We start from the raw sequence: 23,518 nt of genomic DNA, 5'->3' as shown, positions 1-23,518 counted from the left end.
GTTATCATTATCATATATACAGATGTTTTTTTTTTCCTTTGGAGCAAGGTCTCGGGGCCCCTGGGGGTAATGGTGACCTCCAGACTTAGGGACAGCTGACATCCTTTTGTGTAGAGTGGGTTTCGAGGCATGGTGGGTGCAATGTAAGGTAGATTAATGGGCTCCAGACACTTCTTGAATGCAGAGATTTATTTTCTCTTTAACAGAACTGAGAGAGGGTTAGGGCCAGCACACCCTTTAGTAGTTGCAATGTTAATGAACAGACTCCGAGACTTCTATTGTTAGACAGCCATGCAAAGAAAGGCACCCAACCGGACACCACATCTGCATGTGTAGACACGCTGTCTCCTATGGCAACAATCTTCAACAGTTTCTAACTAATCTCCCTTTTAGATCTACACTCAAATGAGCTCCCAGTCTATCACCTAGACCCGCTGATTCACTGCCACTGGATCTCCTGAGCTCCCCAGTGTCCCTGCTGGATCCCTTGCTTGGCACTCACAGATACTCCTCAAGTGTCACCCCACTGGCCTGCTTGGACCCTGGCTTGGCACATAAGACTGCTCTGCAAGCGTCACCTCCACTGGCTGGGTCCCTGGCTTGACACCTGCCGAAGTTTCCCAATTTTTCACCATGCCCGGTTGGTGAGAATGCTGCTCTGGTACTTGCTGGTACAGATTTCGGCTACTCAAGGTGATCCCTAGTAATAAGATGGATGGTCCCTTAGTGGCGACAGCTTCCCTTATTTGGAAATAAATGTAGTTTGACAATCTCTTCCTCTGCACATCTCCTTCAGCACACTACTTGAGATCACTTTCTTCACTTCACTGTCCAAATCTAGATTCCTGTAACCATTACAGACACCCCAACCTACAAAAACTAATTTGAGGGAGGTTTCAAACTTATTTCAGGGAGGTGATGCTTTGCCAGTGCCAATTAAATGCAGCTATACCAGTGCCCATGAATTGCAGTCTTACCAGTGCCTATGAAATGCAGCCTGATCACACAGCTGCTGGTTCTGGGGTCTGGCTGCTAGGGCCAAGTGTCTGGTTACTGGAGCTGGGCTGCTGGTCCTGCGGAGCCATCCTAGTCAGAGAATTCCCCAGCAGGAGGGGGTGGACAGAGGCAGAGAGAAGACTTGGCACTGTGTTCTGCAGGCTGTAGCAATTAAAAGAAAAACTTTCCCCAGTCAAGCGGACTCTTTCGCCACTTTTGGGTGCCGCTGCGCAGTGGTCTCCTATGCGACAAGTACAGTACATGACAGTCCCGGTCTGCCCGGCGGATTAATATAGAAGAGAGTAGGACTGTCATGTACTTGTCACACCGGCAGGGCTGCTGTTAGAAACCATGGGGCCCCGTACCTGACAGGGCCCCCCTAAAAAATATAATAAAAAAAAAAAAAAAAAAGACACAAAAATCATCATTAGTGGACACAAACACAACATAACTTACAAACTTATGGGGGGAACAGGAGGGTACAGTACGACAGGGCAGGATGGCACAGTACTGGGGGGGGGGGCAGGTGGACACAGTACAGGGGGGCAGGATGGCATGGTACAGCAGTTAGGAGGGTACAGTACAGGGGGTCACAGAAGAAGGGGGGCAGGAAGGTACAGTACTGGAGGTTAAGGAAGAACCCCAAGGTGGAGCATCTTATTACTGCTGCTGCTGCTTATGTGGGTGGAATGTGAACTGCGCCAATCACATGGGATGAAAAGGTAAAGGAGGGTCATCCCACCCACACAAGCAGCAGCATTAAAAGGATGCTCCACTTCGGGGTTCTTTCTTAACCCTGAAAAAATGGGGGGGGGGGGTTGGAGATGGGAACCATGGGTAAGGGAGAAAGAGGAGGCGGGTTGGAGGTGGGTAGGAGATGTGGAATGGGTAGAGAAGAACTGGAGTGATACTGGGGGAATTCTGGTCTGTATAGGGATAAAAAAAGGAGGAGGATTTGTGATAGAATGAGGGAAGGGGTGAGGCATATAGATGGGGGTGAAGGGGACTGAATATGCATGGTCAGGGATGGGCATGGGGAATACTGTTGGCTGGTGAGGAATAGCCACAGTATAATAAAAAGCAAATAGGCTATCTGTCAGGGAGGAGCAAAGGGTGAGATTCCATTAAAGCGGAGTTCCACCCAAAAAGGGAACTTCCGCTATTTAGAAACCCTCAGCCCCCTCCGGTGTCACATTTGGCACCTTTCAGAGGGGAGGAGGGAGCAGATACCTATGTGATAGGTATTTGCTCCCACTTCTGGGCATAGATAGCCACAGTATCCTTGGTGACCTAAGCCATATCCACCTCCTCCTCCGCCCCACGCTGTCTTCTGGGAGACACACATGTCCCAGAAGACAGCAGGGACAGCAGCCAAGTGTCCATATATTAAAAGTCAGCAGCTGCAGTATTTGTAGCTGCTGATTTAAAAAGATAAAATAAAAATTTGGTGGAACTCCACTTTAACTAGTAAAGATTCAGGGGTAGATCCACGTACATCGGCGCATATATAGACTGGCATAGCGCATCTCATTTACGTTACGCCGGCTCAACTTAGAGAGGCAAGTGCCGTATCCTCAGAGTATTTGTGCCCGACGATGCGCCGGCGCAACGTAAATTACGAGGCGTAAGCCGGCGTAATTGAAAGTAGGAAGGAAGTGGGCGTGTTCCATTGAAATGAACCTTGACCCCAATGCAAATGAAGGGCCGACCGGACGGCGCATGCGCAGTGACGCTGACTATGTTCAGCGCCTCTCTGCGCATGCTTAGAACTCGGCCCGGCGTAATCAATGTGATACGAACTAGGCCCGGCGTAATTACTGAGATACGCCCAGGGCATAGATACGCCCAAACATGCGCCCGTCCAGTGCAAAAGTACATCCTCTTGTTTCCCCCCCTGAAGCAAGGTGCTTTTGTTCTGTTGTTTGTCGGTGTTTGTTGGTGTGTGTTTTGGAGCCATGTCAGCAGCTCCGAAGAATAGGAAGCTGAATTACTCCCCACAGGAGAAGGCCATCATTGTCAGGGCCATGGCCCTGAATGATCGGTATCTCCATGGGCCAGAGAGTGTCAACACCACCCAGACCAGGAGGAGGGAGATCCTGCAACAGATTGCAGATGATGTGAATGCATTGGGGAGTGAGACCAGGACCCCCAATGACATATTAAAGAAGATTAATGACCTGCGGCGTGTGGTTAGAGGTAAGCTGGCCAAGATGACCACTCATGCCAGGGGCACTGGAGGGGGACCAGCCACTACTGTGACGCTCACTGCTGAGGATCGGGTGGTTACCCAGTGTCTCCACAGGCATCAAGTGGAGGGAGTTCCAGGCTTTGACTCCATTGAGGAGGTCTTGAGGACAGGTAAGTGTGTTTTTTTTCCTATCTGGTGTGTAGCATGTGTGGGGGTGGAAGGGAACATGTGACAAGTGTGTGGATCCTCCAACCTGTGAATGTTTTGTGTCATCCACAGATGTGAAGGAGGGTGCTGGGCCATCTGGCCAGTCCACACCATCCCCCAGACGTGAGTCTGAGGCAGACCCCCAGGCAAGCCAGGAGTCCTCCGTGGAGGGGAGTGGCCACACCTCTCCTCATGAGGAGGTTGAGGAGGAGGAGGTCACCAGTGGCAATGAGGTGAGGCTCCATTTGGAGGAGTCTAACCCTGTTGCTGGCACCAGTCAGGCCTCCATCAGAGGTAGCCCCTCCCACTCCTCCCCCAACAGGGCTTCCCCCCCAAGGGTCTCCCCTTCTCCTAGGCCCCAAGCCACATCAGGACCCAGGAAGGCGACCAGGAAGACAAGGGGGGTGGCAGACGTTCTGCCAGAAAACCTGCGGAGGGACCAGGCCCGCCAGACCCGCCATGTGGGTCAGGTTGTCAGGAGTATGGAGCACATGGCAGACAGCATGGCCTCCATAAAGGAGTCTGTGCAGGATGTGGCATGCAACTCCACAGCTGTGATCACCTGCATGTATGATCTGCAGACCACCACAGCAGGCGTGGGTCAGGAGGTGCGCACCCTGACAGAGGCTGTCAGAGCCAACACGGCAGCCATCCAGGCGGGGGTGAGGCTGCAGGAGGACACCAATGCCGTCCTCACCCGCATCGCCCTGGCGTTGGAGGGCAGGCCGCCAGGTGTGCAGAGACCAGGGGATGCTCCTCCTCCTCCTGATTTCCCCCCCCCATGAGTCTTCCCTGAGGAGCCGGGGCCATGACCGCCGCAGGCGTGTGGCACGGCAACGCCGTTAGTTTTTTTTTGTTGTTTTATTTTTACTCAGGTTATGAGTGTTTTATGTTTCTTTTTTATTTTACTCAGGTTATGAGTTTTTATATTATTTTGTAGACCAAGCACACGGTTAGTAGTGCAGGCTACAGTGTGAATGATATTTGAATGTGGGGGTGACATTCTTGCCGGAAAAGGGGTGTCACCCTTGGTTGTGGTGGAGAAGTGATCCCCAGGACCAGGGAGAAGTGATCCCCAGGTCCGTGTGAATGGTGTATGAATGTCCAGCAACATAATTGGAGCCTTGTCGTGGCGTTGCTGCTCCCAAGTCCTGAATGATGGACTTGGGCTAATCCAATTTGATAAAGATGTGGGGTGTGTGTGCTAGGGACCACAGTGGTGTGCATGCGTGTATTCTGCTTGTGCCATGATTAATGTGTGTGTTTAACGTGCAAAGATGCCTACTGCGAGGCATCTCCTGACTGCTGTTCCCTCAGAAGACGGGGTAGCCTCGGTTAGGGGGGGATTGTCTGGATCGGGGGTCAGGTCATCACGTATGTCAATCTCCAGGCCCTTTCTCACGGCAAAGTTGTGCAGCATGCAACATGCACCGATGATCTGGCACACAAAGTTTGGGGAATACAACACGGTACCCCCCCGGACCAGTTTCAGCGGACATGTTCGGTCGTGTGTACAAGGCCTCACGCTTAGCTCCTAGGCAAGTTGGCATTTGGAGCTTTACGAAGCTAAGGGGAATCCCGAGGATCATTGGGGCGTTCGTCGTCCACTTCTACTGTTTACCAACAGTCTGTGTCTTAGCCCGTTATTATTACTAATCTCTTTACTACTACACACAATGGTGAGCCCTATTTACGTTTGATCTACTATTATTACTTTTGACCTCCCTGCCTATAGCCTAGATTATCCCTTTGATATAGGCCATTTTTGCGTGATCCCTTTATCCGCTAAATATGGTGTTGTTGAACTTCCCTCTTCCTGTTTGTTTCAGAATACCTACACTGGCCCATATTCTTAAACAAGTTCCGCCGGCGTATATAGAGATGAGCGGCGGAAGTGTAAAGATGCGCCGTCCTATCTATGCGCCGCAGTCACAGAACCAGATCCGCCAGAAACAAGGCTGCTCTCGTCTGTCTTAACTCGTTTAAGTGTATGCGGCGTAGGCGCATATTTCCGCTGAAGGCATCCTACGCGGCCATAGAATTAGTATTCAAATATGCAAATGATGTACATAAGCAGATTCCCAAACCTACGCGCGATCGGCCTAAGACGAATGGCCGGCGGAAAGTTACCCCTCATAAAGCTTGGTTAACTTTGCTCCAGACCTGAGTAAGTCAGCTTGAAAGCAAATACAGCAGCACCATCCCGGACGAGCTGAGCAACCACACTTAGGACAACACATTCGTATGCCAACATGCCAGGGGCAGGCGAGGTCTTAGCACTACTAGTGTATGCAGAGGAAGAGGCGCGTAGAAGGAGGAGGGCACGTAGGAGGGCACGTGAGAGGGTATACCAACAGCGGATTAGCCTCTTTGGCATGGCTGATGTGGAGGTGTATCGGCGTTTCAGATTCAGCCCTGATGCCATCCTGGAAATTACCAGAGTCCTGCAGGATGACATCAACAGCCCAACACAACGCTCACATGCAGTGCAGCCACTGGTGAAGGTCCTGGCAACATTGCATTTCCTGGCCACTGGTTCTTTTCAAAGAACAAGTGGAGACGTGATTGGAATATCACAAACCAGCATGAGCAGATGTGTGCACCAGGTTGTCTCCGCAATCCTCAGACGCATGTCCCACCACATCATCAGACCCACCCAGGAGGTCCAGCAGGCGAAGGTAATGCGTGAGTTCTGCCAAATTGCTGGATTCCCACGCACCATCGGGGCCATTGATTGCACCCATGTGGCAATACAGGCCCCCCATGAGACACAGCACATTTATGTGAATAGGAAGCACTGGCATTCCATCAATGTCCAGGTGATCGTGGATGCCCATGGCCTCATATGGCACGTCCGTGCCAAACACCCAGGATGACAGCTTCATCTACCGTCAAAGCGACATCCCAAGACAATTTGAAGAGAACGTGTATGGGGACAGCTGGTTGGTTGGTGAGTGACATGGGTGTCAGGTATGACTGTCCCCCCCATGATGCAGACATCACGAGGGGCACATGCATGAATAACATCCTCCTGTCTTTTCCCTTCCAGGTGACTCTGCATATGCCCTGGGACCTCACATGATGACCCCATTCCGGAACCCCCAAACCCCAGGAGAGGAAAACTACAATGCTGCACACATACGCACCTGTGCAGTGGTGGAGCGCACATTTGGCCTCCTCAAGTCACGTTTACGATATTACGGGCTGCTCCTGCTTCTCCGGTCTTCTGGGACCCTGTTCAGTCTTCTGGGACCTGCTGCGGCCAGACTCTCCGAATACCTTCCTTTCCGGCTTACCTGCTGTGACGGTATCGGTATGATATCCCCGTCAACGTTCCCTTCTTCCCATAACGAAAATCACCCCAATATTCCACGAGGAGGGATATCCCTGGAATCGCCCAGAAAGCCACACATGAGACCAGCTTACTGCTTGAACAACACAGACTTTAATGTTATATCACACACAGCTTATATGTCATTTCCAAAACTGTTACAATGACAAATCTCCGCCCCCCTCACACTGGGGCTTCCATACAGATTATAGGTAGACACGACGGGGCCGATGCTGAAAACACATTTTCTTTAGACAATGACATCAATGACGCTGAGCACTAGCTGTACTGAATACATCAACCAGACCGCTCGACCCCGCATATAGAGAGATAATTACCACAATGAAGCAATCAGAATAATTAACACAAGCCACTTAAACCCAGCTCTCCTTCACACAACACAATAGATCAATTAACCTTTAGAAATAGTGAGGGGACATTAGCACATCAATAACCTGGCTAGCAGGGAGCAGTAAACTGAGACATATAGGCAAATGTATCACAATGGCCCCCCTTTTGCTCCCTGCTCCGGCAAACCCGGTTGGACCTTCCCTGGTCCAGTAGGGTTGACGGGTTCAGAGCTATTAGTCAGAGGTTAACTCCGTTTGGCATGACTGACCTCCCTTGGCAACTGCTTCAGACTCAGGTATGTCACCGGGTCGTCAGATCACACGCCGGTCAGTCCCCAAGTCTTTGTGCGATCTGCAAAGTCACCAGAAGTCAGTGTGAAGACAGCGAATGGGTCTGTGCGCCGCCGTCTAGGTGTCCCGCTATGGGAGGGGGCAGGTTATGGCTCTGAAGTGACAATCCCAGGAGATTCATAAAAAGAAAAAGTTATATTTGTTGAAATGCTGTAGCACTGGTGCTCAGAGTCCGGGGGGGGGGGGGGGGAGGGGAATCAGAGCCCCATAAGGTCAGCCACCCCCTGCTCCCTCCGCAGCCGCCGGTTCTCCTCTTGGAGCTTCTCCAGCTCCATCTCCAGTTCATGCTGCTGTGACCTCAGGTGGTTGTTCTCCTCCTCCATGCGGCTTATGCACTCCTCCAGCTCTATGTACTCACGGATCAGCTCCTGCTTGCTCATGTCCTGCAGGCTCTCCACGTGGTCCTTCATCATCAGGAACTGGGTGGTGGTGTAAGGGGCCACCGGTGGGCCCTTGGCGAACATCTCGGCACGCATCTGGGACGCCCGCTGCGACTCCCTCTCCTCCAGTCGCTTCTTCTCCTCCCAGGTCAGCTTGTTATACGGCTTCCAGGACCTCTTCTTCTTGAAGGGTGGCCGGCGGTGCCTCTTTCTGCCCAGCTCCCTCCAGGGCCCTTCCGGCTCAGGGCTGTCGCCCATGACCAGCTGACAATGGTGTTCCCTGTTGTCCGTAATAACAGATTGTACCATGAGGGCTTCGTAAGGGGTGCCCAATGGTTCTTCCTGACCCAGCTCCTGGAGATCCCAAGCCGAGTCTACACAATGGGCTGCTGCTGGTGGGCGGTACCCAGGTTGAGACCAATTTGACCTGGTGTTGTCATTCATGGGGCAATTCTGCTTGAAGTGACCCAGCTGTTTGCACCGGAAGCAGCGTTGTTCGTTGCCCTCCTGGCGATGATAGCGAGGGCTAGATGTCACCGGTCTGTTAGGAGGTTGGTATCTAGCGGTTGGTGGGTGTGAGGGCACCGTTTGTGGTGGAGGTTGTACCCGTGGTGTGACCTGGTTCGTCTTGCGAGTATCTGCATATTCATCCGCCAACTTCGCGGCCTCTGGTAGAGTCATGGGCCTGCGATCTCTCACCCAATCTTTGACGTCCGTCTGGATGTGATTGTAAAATTGCTCCAGGAGCATTAGTTGCAAAATGTCCTCTGCGGTGGTGGCCTGGCTGCTGTTAGCCCAGTTAGAGGCCGACCGGGACAATTGGCATGCCCATTCCGCATAAGAGTCTTTCGTGGTTTTGCGTGAGTCCCTGAACTTCTGTCGGTGGGACTCTGGGGTTACTGCATAACGAGCCAGGAGCACTTCTTTAACCCGGGCGTAGCTATGAATATCCTGATCTGGCACGGTCCGGAAAGCATCAGAAGCTTTGCCTGACAGTTTGCCTGACAATATTGCAACCCAGTCTCCTCTAGCTATTCGGTGCAGGTTACATTGTCGCTCAAAATCCGCCAGGAAGTTATCAATCTCACAGTCCTTTTCATCAAAAGCTTTAAAAGCGCTAAACGGAATCTTCCTTGCGTCTGCTGTGCTGTACTCACTGTTTGGAGAATGTGCGGCTGCTTGTTGGACTGCTGCCAGTTTTAACTGTAGTTCTGCGTCCCTTATTTGTTTATCCTTCTGTAGCTCCGCGTCTCTTATTTCTTTAGCCTCCTTCGCTAACAGGTCCATCACTTTCAGTACCACATCTGGCGTTGGGTTTGGGCCGAACCACGCTAGCTTCTCTCTCATTAGCTTGTTGGCTGGCGATTCCTCCTCCTGAATCACTGGTGTCTCCATCTCTTGTACTGCTGGCGTTGCTGCAATCCCGTCCTCCTGGTCTATCTCCATTGATTCCGCTATGATGACCCGCTTGGTTTTGTTGCTAGCAATCCTTCCACGAACTTCCAGTAGTTCTTCCAGTGTCTGCTTGGAATCCGGGTGTGAAGGGGAATAGAAGGGAAAAATCCCACTGCTACCAACCAATTGTGACGGTATCGGTATGATATCCCCGTCAACGTTCCCTTCTTCCCATAACGAAAATCACCCCAATATTCCACGAGGAGGGATATCCCTGGAATCGCCCAGAAAGCCACACATGAGACCAGCTTACTGCTTGAACAACACAGACTTTAATGTTATATCACACACAGCTTATACAGTGATACCTCGGTTCACGAACTTAATTCGTGAACTGACTCTGGTCGCGAACCGAATTGGTCGCGAACCGAGGCACATTTTCCCATAGGGTTCAATGTAAATCCGGTTAATCCGTGCTGACCTTTTTTTGGGGGTTTTTGAAGCACAAAAATTACAATACACATTAGTACAGTATAGTAATGTATAAAGAGAGGACACTAACCTTGCTTGTGATGACTTCTGGCATGGAGGAAGGCAGGTGGGAGGCAGGTGGGAGGCAGTTATTGTTTGGAGGGAGAGTCCCCCTCCATAAGGACATCAGGGGGATCTCCTTCAGGGGTTTCCTCTCTCCTTTGTCTCCTAGCTGCAGGCTCAGTTTTGCTGAAAAATCTGTCCAATGTCACTTGTCTCTTCCTGCGCTGCATAACCCTCCGGAAATGAGAGACCACATTATCATTCATGAGATTTAACACTCTGTTCACGACAGTTATGTTGGGGTGGTGCTTTTCAAAAAAATCATGGCACTCATTCCATTTTTGCATAATGGATTTTATGGCATCACTGCTAACCTCCTCCCTTTCTTCCTCTTCCTCAGTGGAATGCTCCTCAAGAAGTGCCTTCTGCTGCTCACTGTGGAGTTCAGAAAGTTCTTCCGTGGTCAGCTCCTCCCTATGTTCCTCAACAAGCTCTTCCACATCAGCACCATCAACGTCCAGACCCATACTCTTGCCCATGGACACAATTTCCTCCACTACCTCAGCATCAGGCACTTCAATGTCATGTTCACGTTCAGCGACACATTCTGGCCACAGTTTCCTCCAGGCTGAATTTAGGGTTCGGGGAGTGACCTCTTCCCAGGCTTTGTCAATGAGGTTAATGCAGTGGGCAACATTGAAATGTTTCTTCCAGAAGTCTTTCAAAGTCAAGGACGTCTCTTCAGTGACATTAAAACACCTAGTGAAGAGCGCCTTTGTGTACAGCTTCTTGAAGTTGCAGATGACTTGCTGGTCCATAGGCTGCAGAAGTGGTGTTGTGTTGGGGGGGAGGAACTTTACCTTGATGAAGTCATACTCAGCATCCATATCATCCACCAAGGCTGGAGGGTGTGCCGGGGCATTGTCCATCAGAAGAAGGCACCTTTCAGGCAGCTGGTTATCAGAAAGATATTTTCTGACGGTGGGTGCAAACACCTCGTGCAGCCATTCCATAAACAATTGCCTTGTGACCCAAGCTTTGGCATTGGCTCTCCACATGACGGGCAGTCTGGCCTTGTTCACATTTTGTTCCCTAAATGCACGAGGGGTCTGAGAATGGTACACCAGTAGTGGTTTAATTTTCAGATCGGCGCTTGCGTTGGCACACAGCAAAAGGGTCAATCTGTCCTTCATGGGCTTGTGCCCTGGTAGTGCCTTTTCCTCCTGCGTGATATAGGTTCTGTTCGGCATTTTTTTCCAGAAGAGCCCTGTTTCATCACAGTTGAACACTTGTTGAGGGACGTATCCTTCTGTCTTCATGAATTCCGCAAAGTCTAACTTGTAGGCTTCTGCTGCGGCCTTGTCAGAACTGGAAGCCTCACCATGTCTAATCACACTGTGGATGCCACTTCTCCTGCGGAATTTTTCAAACCACCCCCTACTGGCTTTAAATTCGTCACTTGCTGCAGTTGTAGAGGGGCTTCTTTGCAGTAAATCACTGTGCAATTTCCTGGCTTTCTCACAGATCATAGCTTCACTAACGCTATCACCTGCCAGCTGTTTCTCATTCAACCACACAAGCAAAAGTTTTTCCACCTCTTCCAGCACTTGCGTCCTCTGCTTGGTTAACATTGTTACTCCTTTTGCAACATCAGCTCCTTTGATGGCGGCTTTGTTTTTCAGAATAGTCGAGATTGTTGACTTTGCCATCTTGTACTCCGAGGCCAGATCAGTCACACGAATACCACGGTCATGCTTTTCTATAATTTCCTTCTTCAGCTCAATGGTTATTTTCTTCACAACCTTGCTGTCACCTTTACTACTGCTCTGCACTTTCTTTTTGCCCCCATGCTTGCGCTGCACATTCTTGTCACCTGCATTTCCCCTTTGCACATTGTCACTTGCATTTCCACTTTGCACATTGTCACTTGCATTTCCACTTTGCACATTGTCACTTGCATTTCCACTTTGCACATTGTCACTTGCATTTCCACTTTGCACATTGTCACTTGCATTTCCACTTTGCACATTGTCACCTGCATTGCTGTTCTTGTCACCTTCATTGCTGCTCTGCACTTTCGTCTTTCCACTATGCTTCTTGGGAGCCATATTGCGCTGCACATTCTTGTCACCTGCATTTCCCCTTTGCACATTGTCACTTGCATTTCCCCTTTGCACATTGTCACTTGCATTTCCCCTTTGCACATTGTCACTTGCATTTCCCCTTTGCACATTGTCACCTGCATTGCTGTTCTTGTCACCTTCATTGCTGCTCTGCACTTTATTCTTTCCACTATGCTTCTTGGGAGCCATATTGGGTGTCCAGTGAACTGTACAATACAGCAAGAACAGCAAGAACAGTACTGTAGTACAGTACAGTACTGTATGTGCTAAAAAGCACACCAAAAATCAAAAAATACCTTGAAATGTATGCACAGTACTCGCAGTACACTTCTTTCTGTGTGTCTTCTTCTCTCCACGATCTTCCTACAGGAAGTCACGACCATGTGACAGCCTGGAAATAGCATTAAAATGGCCGCGGCTCCTGTTCGTGAACCGAGGCGGAGTTCGTGAACCGGAGCATATTTATATGAACTTTTCTGTTCGTGAACCGAGTTGTTCGTGAACAGAAGCGTTCGTGAACCGAGGTATCACTGTATGTCATTTCCAAAACTGTTACAATGACAAATCTCCGCCCCCCTCACACTGGGGCTTCCATACAGATTATAGGTAGACACGACGGGGCCGATGCTGAAAACACATTTTCTTTAGACAATGACATCAATGACGCTGAGCACTAGCTGTACTGAATACATCAACCAGACCGCTCGACCCCGCATATAGAGAGATAATTACCACAATGAAGCAATCAGAATAATTAACACAAGCCACTTAAACCCAGCTCTCCTTCACACAACACAATAGATCAATTAACCTTTAGAAATAGTGAGGGGACATTAGCACATCAATAACCTGGCTAGCAGGGAGCAGTAAACTGAGACATATAGGCAAATGTATCACACCTGCTGTTCCAGTGCTGCTGCATCCAGGCTGCTACCTACCGGCCTGCACCTGCCTTTCAGAGACTTCCTCAGACTCCGCAGAAGCTCCATCTGGCCCCTGCACCAGCGTCATCCCTGGCGCTTGTGCGACTCTGCATTCCCGCTCCCCCTGTCTACTCTACCAGGGGTCCGGGATCAGAGGAGTAACAGCAGCCACTTCCTGCACGTCGGGCTCATCCTTAAGGTACGTGACAGTACCGGACAGCCATGTCCGAGCCCGCGCAGGGAGTGGATCCGATGCAGGAACTCTGCCGCCATTTGGAAGGACTAACCCAGGCCGTCCGAACCCTGCAAGAAGGTTATACACGTCTGGAAAATCGGGTCCAAGCCTTGTCCACTCCTGCCACAGCCTCTGCGACTTCAGGGGCATACGCTTCTCCATCAGTAATAATGCTGCCACCTGAACCTAAAGTTCCCATGCCCGAGAGGTTTGCAGGAGAACGTAGCAAATTCCGAGCCTTCCGCAACGCTTGTGAATTATATTTCGCTCTCCAACCCCGGACTTTCTCCCTGGAAGCTACTAAGGTGGGCTTCGTCGTTTCGCTGCTGTCTGGCGAACCGCAAACCTGGGCTCATCGCCTCATGGAGAACAAGGATGAATCACTTGACAGCTTAACAGCCTTCTTCCAGGCCATGTCTCTGCTTTATGAGGACCCGCACCAGACCGCCACTGCAGAAGCTGCATTACATGCTCTACAACAGGGTCGCAGACCAGCAGAGGACTATGTGTCCGAATTCCGCAAATGGTGTTCTGACACAACCTGGAATGACTCGGCTCTCTGCTACCAGTTTCGCCTTGGCCTGTCCGAACCGCTAAAAGATGAGCTGGCCCGGGTAGGAGTTCCTGGACCCTGGATGCATTAATCAACTTGACCATCCAGATCGATCGGCACCTGAGGGAGCGCAGGACTGAAAGGGCCACTGCCCCATCCCGTCCGGTCTGGATGATGCCACGGGTACCTTCCACGGTCAATCCACCTCCACCAGCTCCCACAGTCTCTTCTATCCCTGATACTTCAGAGCCTATGCAGCTAGGCCTCCTTCGCCCTTCACTTACGCCGGAGGAACGACAACGCCGTAGGGCCAACAACCTGTGCCTGTATTGCGGGGAGTCCGGACACTATGTGAGGACCTGTCCTGCCAAGCTGCGTAAGTGTCAATCCTTGTCGTCTGTATCCCTACCTGTCCTTCCAAGCAATTCCACTCATCTGGCTATCCTTGTTTTATTCCAGCTTCCAGGAAGGACTATACAAACCAGCGCCATTATTGATTCAGGAGCCTGTAGCTGCTTTTTGGATCAATCATTCGCCTTTAGACATCAGATTCCTCTCCGCCCCAGGTCTACTGGACTCTCTGTGTACTTAGCAGACGGCTCGGTGTTAAAATCTGGTCCAGTCACCCAGGAGACCCAGCCTCTTGCCACCACCATTGCCGATAACCATCACGAACTCTTATGCTTGGATGTGATCAACTCCCCCCTGTTCCCTGTCATACTGGGAGTACCATGGCTCCAAGTCCACAACCCCCAGATTGACTGGGCCACTGGTAAAATTGACTTCAACTCTCTATTCTGCCGACAGCATTGCCTGCAACTACCGGCTCCACCTCTGCCATTACTCTGTTCGGACTCTGACATTGAGACTCGTCAATCTGTCCCAGAAATTTATCATGACTATCTGGATGTCTTCAGCAAAAAGGGGGCTGAGACCCTTCCACCTCACAGGGCCTATGACTGCCCCATCGAACTCCTTCCTGGTGCTGAAGTCCCCTTCGGAAGGATCTTCCCCTTAACTGGACTTGAACTTGAGACCCTGAAAACTTATATCGATGACAGCCTGAGGAAGGGGTTCATCCTGGCATCCACGTCACCCGCGGGTGCAGGCATCTTTTTTGTTGAAAAGAAAGACCATTCCCTTCGCCCCTGTGTGGACTACCGGGAACTCAACAAAATAACTATTAAAAACCGATACCCTCTTCCCTTGGTACCCGAACTATTTCAGCGTCTGGGGTCCGCGGTCATCTTTACTAAATTGGACCTCCGCGGGGCCTACAACCTTGTCCGCATACGCGAAGGGGATGAGTGGAAGACCGTCTTCCGTACCCGTTTCGGGCATTTTGAATATCTAGTCATGCCCTTTGGGCTCTGTAATGCTCCGGCAACATTCCAACACTTTGTCAATGACATTTTTAGAGATTATCTGGACCTCTTTGTGATCGTCTATCTGGATGATATCCTAATCTTCTCCCCTTCCCTAGAGAAACACCGGGTACATGTGAGGAAGGTGCTTGAACGTCTCCGTACCCACGGACTGTACGCAAAACCCAGCAAATGCGAGTTCGAGCGCCCCAGTATACAGTTTCTGGGACTTATCATCTCTGTAAGGGGCGTTGAGATGGATCCTCAGAAAGTTTCCGCAATACTTGACTGGCCAGCTCCGACTGACAGAAAGAGTGTTCAGCGATTCGTCGGGTTTGCGAATTTTTATAGGAAGTTCATCAAAGCCTTTTCCAACATCATTTCTCCTATAACGGACTTGACTAAACTGTCTGCTCGGTTTCGCTGGACACCAGAGGCCCAAACAGCCTTCGAAACCCTGAAAGGCTTGTTCACCTCGGCATCCATTCTGAGACATCCCGACGCAAGCCTGCCCTACATTCTTGAAGTGGATGCATCTGAAACCGCGGTTGGAGCAGTCCTCTCTCAGAGGCAGGGTCCCAAGGCACTGCTATATCCTGTCGCATACTTTTCCCGTAAACTATCTGAAGCAGAGAAAAATTACGATGTTGGGGACCGAGAGCTGCTGGCAATAAAAGCCGCTTTGGAGGAGTGGCGGTATCTCCTGGAGGGCGCAGCGCACCCGATTTTGATTTACACAGACCACAAAAACCTTGAGTACCTGAAGGTGGCCAAGAGACTTAGACCACGCCAGGCCAGGTGGGCACTTTTTTTTACGAGATTTTCATTCCACATCACGTACAGGCCAGGGTCAAAAAATGTCAAGCCGGATGCTGTTTCCCGCATGTACGCCAGTTCGGAGTCTCCCAATCCTCCGGATACTATTCTGTCATCAGGGAACTTTTTGTTACTACAAAGGGACTTGGTACCCCAGATCAGGCAGGCATCCGCTGGCATTTCTTCTCCACCGGATCCGGAGCTACAATCCAGGGACGGTTTGCTATGGTACCGGGATAAGATCTTCGTACCCGAGGGGCTGCGAATTAGTGTTCTGGGCTCCTGCCATGACCACAAGCTGGCTGGGCACTTTGGGATACAAAAGACCGCTGAACTTCTGCAACGCACCTTTTGGTGGCCCCAACTCCTGAAGGACTGCAAGGATTATGTGGAATCGTGCACTACGTGCATTCGAAACAAGGGTAGTAAACTCAGAGCCTGGGGGCTCCTTAAGCCATTACCCGTACCGGAAAGACCTTGGAGAAGGATCTCCATGGACTTCATCGTGGAACTTTCCCCATCAGAGGGCTTCACCACTATCTTTGTGGTAGTGGACAGGCTGTCTAAGATGGCACACTTTGTCCCCTTAAAGGGCACACCCTCGGCTCCAGAGACGGCTAAAGTCTTCATCAGAGAAATTGTCAGACTCCACGGCATTCCTGCGGATATTGTGTCCGATCGTGGAGTACAGTTCACCTCTAGGTTTTGGAGGGCACTCTGCAGTAGTCTCGAGATCGGCCTATCGTTTTCCTCAGCATACCATCCACAGTCAAATGGGCAGACGGAGAGAACGAATCAGACCCTTGAACAGTATCTCCGCTGCTTCTCGTCCTTTTCGCAAGAAGACTGGGTTTCTCTGCTGCCCTTGGCGGAGTTCGCTTATAATAATTCCATCCACTCGGCCACCAAACAGTCTCCTTTCTTTGCCAACTACGGGTTCCATCCACTGTTCCTCTCCAATTCTGTTCCAGAAAGTACGGTACCCGCCGTTCAAGACACCTTGGATTTCTTTAACTCAAATAACAGGATCCTGCAGGAAACAATGACCAAAACACAGGAACGCAATAAGGAAATCTTTGACAGGAGAAGAAGCGGGGGAACTCAACTTAGTACCAGGAAATAAAGTTTACTTGTCCACCTTCAACTTAAGGCTTGCATGCCCTACGAAGAAACTAGGTCCTAAGTTCGTGGGTCCCTTTGCTGTCAAGAGAAAGATAAACGAGGTGGCCTACGAACTTGACTTACCAGAGTCCTTTCGAATCCACCCGGTTTTTCATGTTGCCCTGCTCAAACCAGACGTTCCCAACTCCTTCCCTGGATGGGATACTGATCCCCCAGAACCAGTATTAGTCGATGGTGAGGAGGAATTTGAGGTGGAATCTATCCTGGATTGCAGGAAGAGACACAACCAAATTCAGTTCCTCGTTAAATGGAAGGGGTATGGGCCGGAGGAAAATTCATGGGAACCGGAGGACAACATACACGCCGAAAGACTAATTCAGTTGTTTAAAGACTCTCAACCGCTGAAGATGACTCAGTTGGGCATCCGGAGGCTGCCCCTTGCGGGGGGGCAATGTCATGAATTACCTCGGCCACCAGAGGGCGCTAGCGGCGCATCGGCGCACGCAATGCGCACGCAATCGCGGCATCGCGCTCGTGCACGCGCGCACCGGCGGTAACGGCGCGCGGGCACGTGCAGGCGTCCATCTGGCGCCAAAACAAGCCTATTTAAAGTGTCCTGGGAGCCTGGCCTCTTGCTGTCTGGTCTGCAGCGTTTCCTGAGACCACCTGTACCTGTACCGACTACTCCTGCTTGATCCAGATCCTGATACCCGGCTTGTCTTCGTTGTTCCTGTCTTCCGCCTGCCCTGACCTCGGCTTGCTCTGACCATCCCTCTGCCTGATCCCTGATACTCCGCTGACCGCCTGTTGCCGACCCCTCTGTTACCTTGGCCTCTCCTGTGCCAGTCCGGCTGCTCCTGCTTCTCCGGTCTTCTGGGACCCTGTTCAGTCTTCTGGGACCTGCTGCGGCCAGACTCTCCGAATACCTTCCTTTCCGGCTTACCTGCTGTTCCAGTGCTGCTGCATCCAGGCTGCTACCTACCGGCCTGCACCTGCCTTTCAGAGACTTCCTCAGACTCCGCAGAAGCTCAAAATAAATAAATAAAAATAATAAAATAAAAATAAATAAAAAAATACAACAGCTCTTACTTAGAGCATAAAGAAGCCCAAATAAATCACTGGCCCCGGCGAGGACTCCGCCTGGTGCCCAGGTTCCTGGCCCTCACTTGTCTGGGGGGAGCCTCATTTGGGGGTGGTGGGGCATCAGGTGGAGGAGCCTCCCTCGGTGGATTAACATCCCCAGGTGCCTCCCTGGCTGGCTGGCTGTCTGCCCTCTAGAGCCACTGCTATACGGCTGAGCAGGGCCTCCTGGCATGCAGTCTGGGCCTGCACAGCCATCCGCAGGCCCCTGACCTCCACCACAAGTTCGGCTGTGGTGGTTTGCAGCTCACCCAGACTTGTAATGGTGGCTGCAGAGTTTCCTGCCACATCCTGCAGAGTGTCGGGCACTGCTCCAGAGGAGGACAGGCTATTATTGAGCCGCCTCAACTCCTCCAAAATGTCCCCCATATGGCGGCTCTGCTGGTCCTGCTGCCTGGCCAGCTTTTCATGCAGGACTCCTGACACACCCCTGCTTTTATGAGTGGCCTTCCTTGGGCCAGGAGTGCCTGGGGCCCTGGAAGAGGGGGAGGGCCGTGAGGGGCTGGTGGTGAGGGGCATGGGACGGGAGGGGCTGGAGAGGGTGATGGAAGACCCCGAGGGGCTGGAGATTCGGTGGTGGTGTGATGTTCCGAGCATCTCATGTGAGTCGTCAAGAAATAAAATGACCTCCTGCACACTCTGGACCACCTCCTCTTCATTGCCCACCACCTCCTCATGGGCAATATCCTCCTCAACCACCTCCTGTGCGGAGGACTGGCCACTCCCCTCCAAAAAAGCCTGTAGGCTTCCCAGGGGGTCAGCCACTGTAGCAGGCTGCTCGGGGGACGGTGTTGGACGGACAGCAGAAGACGGCCCAGCTCCCTCCTGCACACCTGTGGATGACACAAAAAAATCCCATGTTGATGGACCCACACACTTGTCACATGTCCCCCCCCCCAAACATGCTACACACCATATAGAAGATAAAACACACTTACCTGTCCTCATGGGTGGGTCACTGGAGTCATGGCCCTCCAGGCCCTCCACCTGCTCCCTCCGCAGGCATCTGGCAATAATTTCCTCCTCCTCTGACAGCCGGATCGGACAGGGTGGCCCACCTCCAGTGCCCCTGGCATGTTTGGCAATGGTGGCCATTTTATTTCTGACCACCCCCCGCAGGTCATTCATTTTTTTCATGATGTCCTTGGGGGTCCTCACCTCATGGCCAAGGGCATTGACCTGTGCCGTCACTTTGCGTAAGATTTCTTCCTTTTTTAATTTGCTGGTATTGCCACTCTCAGCACCATGGAGCCTGGCATCAAAGCGCTCCATTGCTGAGATAATAACTTCCCTCTCAGTTTTTTTTCCTGCGGTCTTTCCTTGGCATAGCAGCAGCAGCAAAGTGAAAACTCCAATAGGGAAATACAAGGGAGTCACTTTGCACTAGCTGGGCGGATGCTTGAAGCTTTTATACACTGGGCTGGCCCAACTCAGCATGGATTTACGCCTATTGTCATTGTGCGCATGCGCAGAGGGCGGAGCACGTCCGGCGCATGCGCCGTTCGGTCTGGACATCATTTGCATGGGGTCACGGATCATTATAATGCTTCACGCCCACATCCCTCCTACCGTCACTTGCGCCTACTTACGCCAACACATTTAAGTTACGCGAGCGCAGCGTAGGACGCAGGTGGTTCGGGAATATGGTTCGGCTCTCGCCAAGTTAAGCCGGCGGTGCGCATCGGAGATCCGCTCCGCCTCACTAAATATGCGCCGATCTACGAGAATATGGGCCACTATGCCCAGGAGGCTGGCTAAGTAAAAGTTGTGTACATACATACTTTTCACCACCGAAGGTCGGAGTTGCGTTTTTTCGGAAACTTGATTCACCTGTAAGTGGAATAATATATTAATTTTATGGTTTCTTTAAAGAATTCTTTCTGGAATGTTGTTTGAGCAGTTCCCTGGACTAAAAAAAATAGGCAGACACCACCAGCTACCGCCCTCCTGTGGTGGTTCTAACTTAAACGGATACCACGTGAACGTCATTTACGATTATTACCAATAATGAATGCCTTTCCTCCAATGTATGTTGTGAGGTGTTTTTGACACTACAGGTGGAGTGGGTTCGGGTATGTGCATGCTGAGGGGTTGGGGTTGCCTGTGCAGCAATAAATAACAGTTTTTTAATGTTTTATTTGTGTTTTATGTATAAACTGGTTTGACTAATTGACATCTTTTGATGTTTTTGTTTGTGTCATGTATGTCTGTTATTAGACCTTTATGCTCCTGATGAAGCGTCCTGTACGCGAAACATGTCGAGAGTAAAAGCAAGATCCACTACCACGCATATTGAACTCAGTCTCAAGAACTAAAAGTTTATATATTCCCTGTGACGCTATACGTCCTCATGTTATGAGTATAGGCTTTTTGAAATATCTTTTGTTATATGTACTGAGATCATATGCTGATACTATACTGTTTTCTTCATAACTACTTGTACAGCCAAAAGTCCACTTTATTAGTCCAGTTTAATTCCCATTTTCACAAGATCACTTTTATCAGTGGTGGGTGGGATCCACTGCTTACTGGAGCCACCGGCAGCCAGGGGAGGTGATCAGATCCTTCTCCCTGTGTAGTATGGAGCTGAATGAGGGGAAGATGGCCCACACCCGGCTCCATACCATTGCAGGGCGGAAGCGACGTCAAAATGTCACTTCCACCCATAGCTCTTAAAGGGACTTTTTTTATTGCATTTTAGTCTAAAAATGAGATCTGTGGTCTTTTTGACCCAAGATCTCACATTTAAGAGGTTCTCTTTTATGCTTTTTTTTCTATTACAAGGGATGTTTACATTCCCTGTAATAGGAATAAAAGTGAATTTTTTTTTTTTTTTTAAAAGAACATTGCAAAAATAAGTAAGTATAAATAAGTAAAATTAATAAGAAAAAAATGTGTTTAATGCGCCCCATCCCGCCAAGCTCACGTGCAGAAGCGAACGCATACATGAGTAGAACCTGCATATGAAAATGGTGTTTAAATCATACATGTGAGGTATCGCCGCGATCTTTAGAGCGAGAGCAATAATTCCAGCCTAAGAGCTGTAACTCAAAATATGCAACCTGTAGAATTTTTTAAACATTGCCTATCGAGATTTTTAAGGGCTAAATGTTGTTGCCATTCCACATGTTGGGTATCAATTTACTCGGTGTAACATTATCTTTCACATTATAAAAAAAGACCTAACTTTACTGCGGTCTTGTTTTTTAATAAAAAAAAATATTTTTTTCCCTAAAAAAGTGCGTTTGTAAGACCGCTGCGCAAATACGGTGTGACAGAAAGTATTACAATGACTAACATTTTATTCTCTAGGGTATTAGAAAAAAACAATACATTGTGTTTGGGGGTTCTAAGTAATTTTTTAGCAAAAAAAAAAAAAAGATGATTTTAAGTTATAAACACCAAATCTCAAAAGAGGCTCGGTCCTTAAAGCGGGAGTTCACCCATTTATTTAATTTTTGCCCTTTTCCCCTTAGATTCCTGCTCGTTTGGTCTAGGGGAATCGGCTATTTGTTTTAAAATATGAGCAGTACTTACCCGTTTTCGAGATGCATCTTCTCCGTCGCTTCCGGGTATGGGTCTTCGGGAGCGGGCGTTCCTTCTTGATTGACAGTCTTCCGAGAGGCTTCCGACGGTCGCATCCATCGCGTCACTCGTAGCCGAAAGAAGCCGAATGTCGGTGCGGCTCTATACTGCGCCTGCGCACCGACGTTCGGCTTCTTTCGGAAAATCGTGACGCGATGGATGCGACCGTCGGAAGCCTCTCGGAAGACTGTCAGTCAAGAAGGAACGCCCATTCCCGCAGCCCATACCCGGAAGCGACGGAGAGGATGCATCTCGTAAACGGTAAGTACGGATCATATTTTAAAACAACTAGCCGATTCCCCTAGACAAAACGAGCATTAATCTGAGGGGAAAATGTGCTCTCTAAGGGTGAACCTCCGCTTTAAGTGGTTAAGCACTTTGGGCCAGATTCACGTAGCCCGGGCGCAGCGCAACGTAACCGATTTACGTTACACCGCCGCACATTTTCTGTCTAAGTGCCCGATCCACAAAGCACTTACCTGGAAATTTGCGGCGGTGTATCGTAAATCCGTCCGGCGCAAGGCGGGCCAATTCAAAGGGGGCGGGTACCATTTAAATTAGGCGCGCTCCCACGCCGGACGTACTGCGCATGCTCCTGACGCAAATTTCCCGACGTGCTTTGCGCGAAATTAAGACGCGCTGACGTTTTGTGAATGTTATGAGTATAGGCTTTTTGAAATATCTTTTGTTATATGTACTGAGATCATATGCTGATACTATACTGTTTTCTTCATAACTACTTGTACAGCCAAAAGTCCACTTTATTAGTCCAGTTTAATTCCCATTTTCACAAGATCACTTTTATCAGTGGTGGGTGGGATCCACTGCTTACTGGAGCCACCGGCAGCCAGGGGAGGTGATCAGATCCTTCTCCCTGTGTAGTATGGAGCTGAATGAGGGGAAGATGGCCCACACCCAGCTCCATACCATTGCAGGGCGGAAGCGACGTCAAAATGTCACTTCCACCCATAGCTCTTAAAGGGACTTTTTTATTGCATTTTAGTCTAAAAATGAGATCTGTGGTCTTTTTGACCCAAGATCTCACATTTAAGAGGTTCTCTTTTATGCTTTTTTTTCTATTACAAGGGATGTTTACATTCCCTGTAATAGGAATAAAAGTGAATTTTTTTTTTTTTTTTTAAAAGAACATTGCAAAAATAAGTAAGTATAAATAAGTAAAATTAATAAGAAAAAAATGTGTTTAATGCGCCCCATCCCGCCAAGCTCACGTGCAGAAGCGAACGCATACATGAGTAGAACCTGCATATGAAAATGGTGTTTAAATCATACATGTGAGGTATCGCCGCGATCTTTAGAGCGAGAGCAATAATTCCAGCCTAAGAGCTGTAACTCAAAATATGCAACCTGTAGAATTTTTTAAACATTGCCTATCGAGATTTTTAAGGGTTAAATGTTGTTGCCATTCCACATGTTGGGTATCAATTTACTCGGTGTAACATTATCTTTCACATTATAAAAAAAGACCTAACTTTACTGCGGTCTTGTTTTTTAATAAAAAAAAAAAAAATTTTCCCTAAAAAAGTGCGTTTGTAAGACTGCTGCGCAAATACGGTGTGACAGAAAGTATTACAATGACTAACATTTTATTCTCTAGGGTATTAGAAAAAAACAATACATTGTGTTTGGGGGTTCTAAGTAATTTTTTAGCAAAAAAAAAAAAAAGATGATTTTAAGTTATAAACACCAAATCTCAAAAGAGGCTCGGTCCTTAAAGCGGGAGTTCACCCATTTATTTAATTTTTGCCCTTTTCCCCTTAGATTCCTGCTCGTTTGGTCTAGGGGAATCGGCTATTTGTTTTAAAATATGAGCAGTACTTACCCGTTTTCGAGATGCATCTTCTCCGTCGCTTCCGGGTATGGGTCTTCGGGAGCGGGCGTTCCTTCTTGATTGACAGTCTTCCGAG

At 49.6% G+C, this 23,518-nt stretch overlaps 1 protein-coding gene across 1 annotated transcript; it reads right to left on the bottom strand.

Annotated features, from left to right (window-relative positions):
- Positions 1 to 9,818: 9,818 nt before the first annotated feature.
- LOC120935713 (tigger transposable element-derived protein 1-like) lies at positions 9,819 to 11,441 on the bottom strand. The gene has a single exon (XM_040347772.1). It carries the CDS (start codon positions 11,439 to 11,441, stop codon positions 9,819 to 9,821), a length of 1,623 nt encoding a protein of 540 aa, XP_040203706.1.
- Positions 11,442 to 23,518: the final 12,077 nt, after the last annotated feature.

This window comes from Rana temporaria, chromosome 4 (genome assembly GCF_905171775.1).
Source record: "Rana temporaria chromosome 4, aRanTem1.1, whole genome shotgun sequence".
In the NCBI taxonomy this organism is placed as follows: Eukaryota; Metazoa; Chordata; class Amphibia; order Anura; family Ranidae; genus Rana; species Rana temporaria.
Note: the sequence above shows the minus strand (reverse complement) of the source record. Positions and strands in the feature narration are given on the sequence as shown.

What these genes read in the sequence shown, in the direction of transcription:
- LOC120935713 (XM_040347772.1), bottom strand. Translation starts at nt 11,441, where the DNA reads ATGGCAAAGTCAACAATCTCGACTATTCTGAAAAACAAAGCCGCCATC.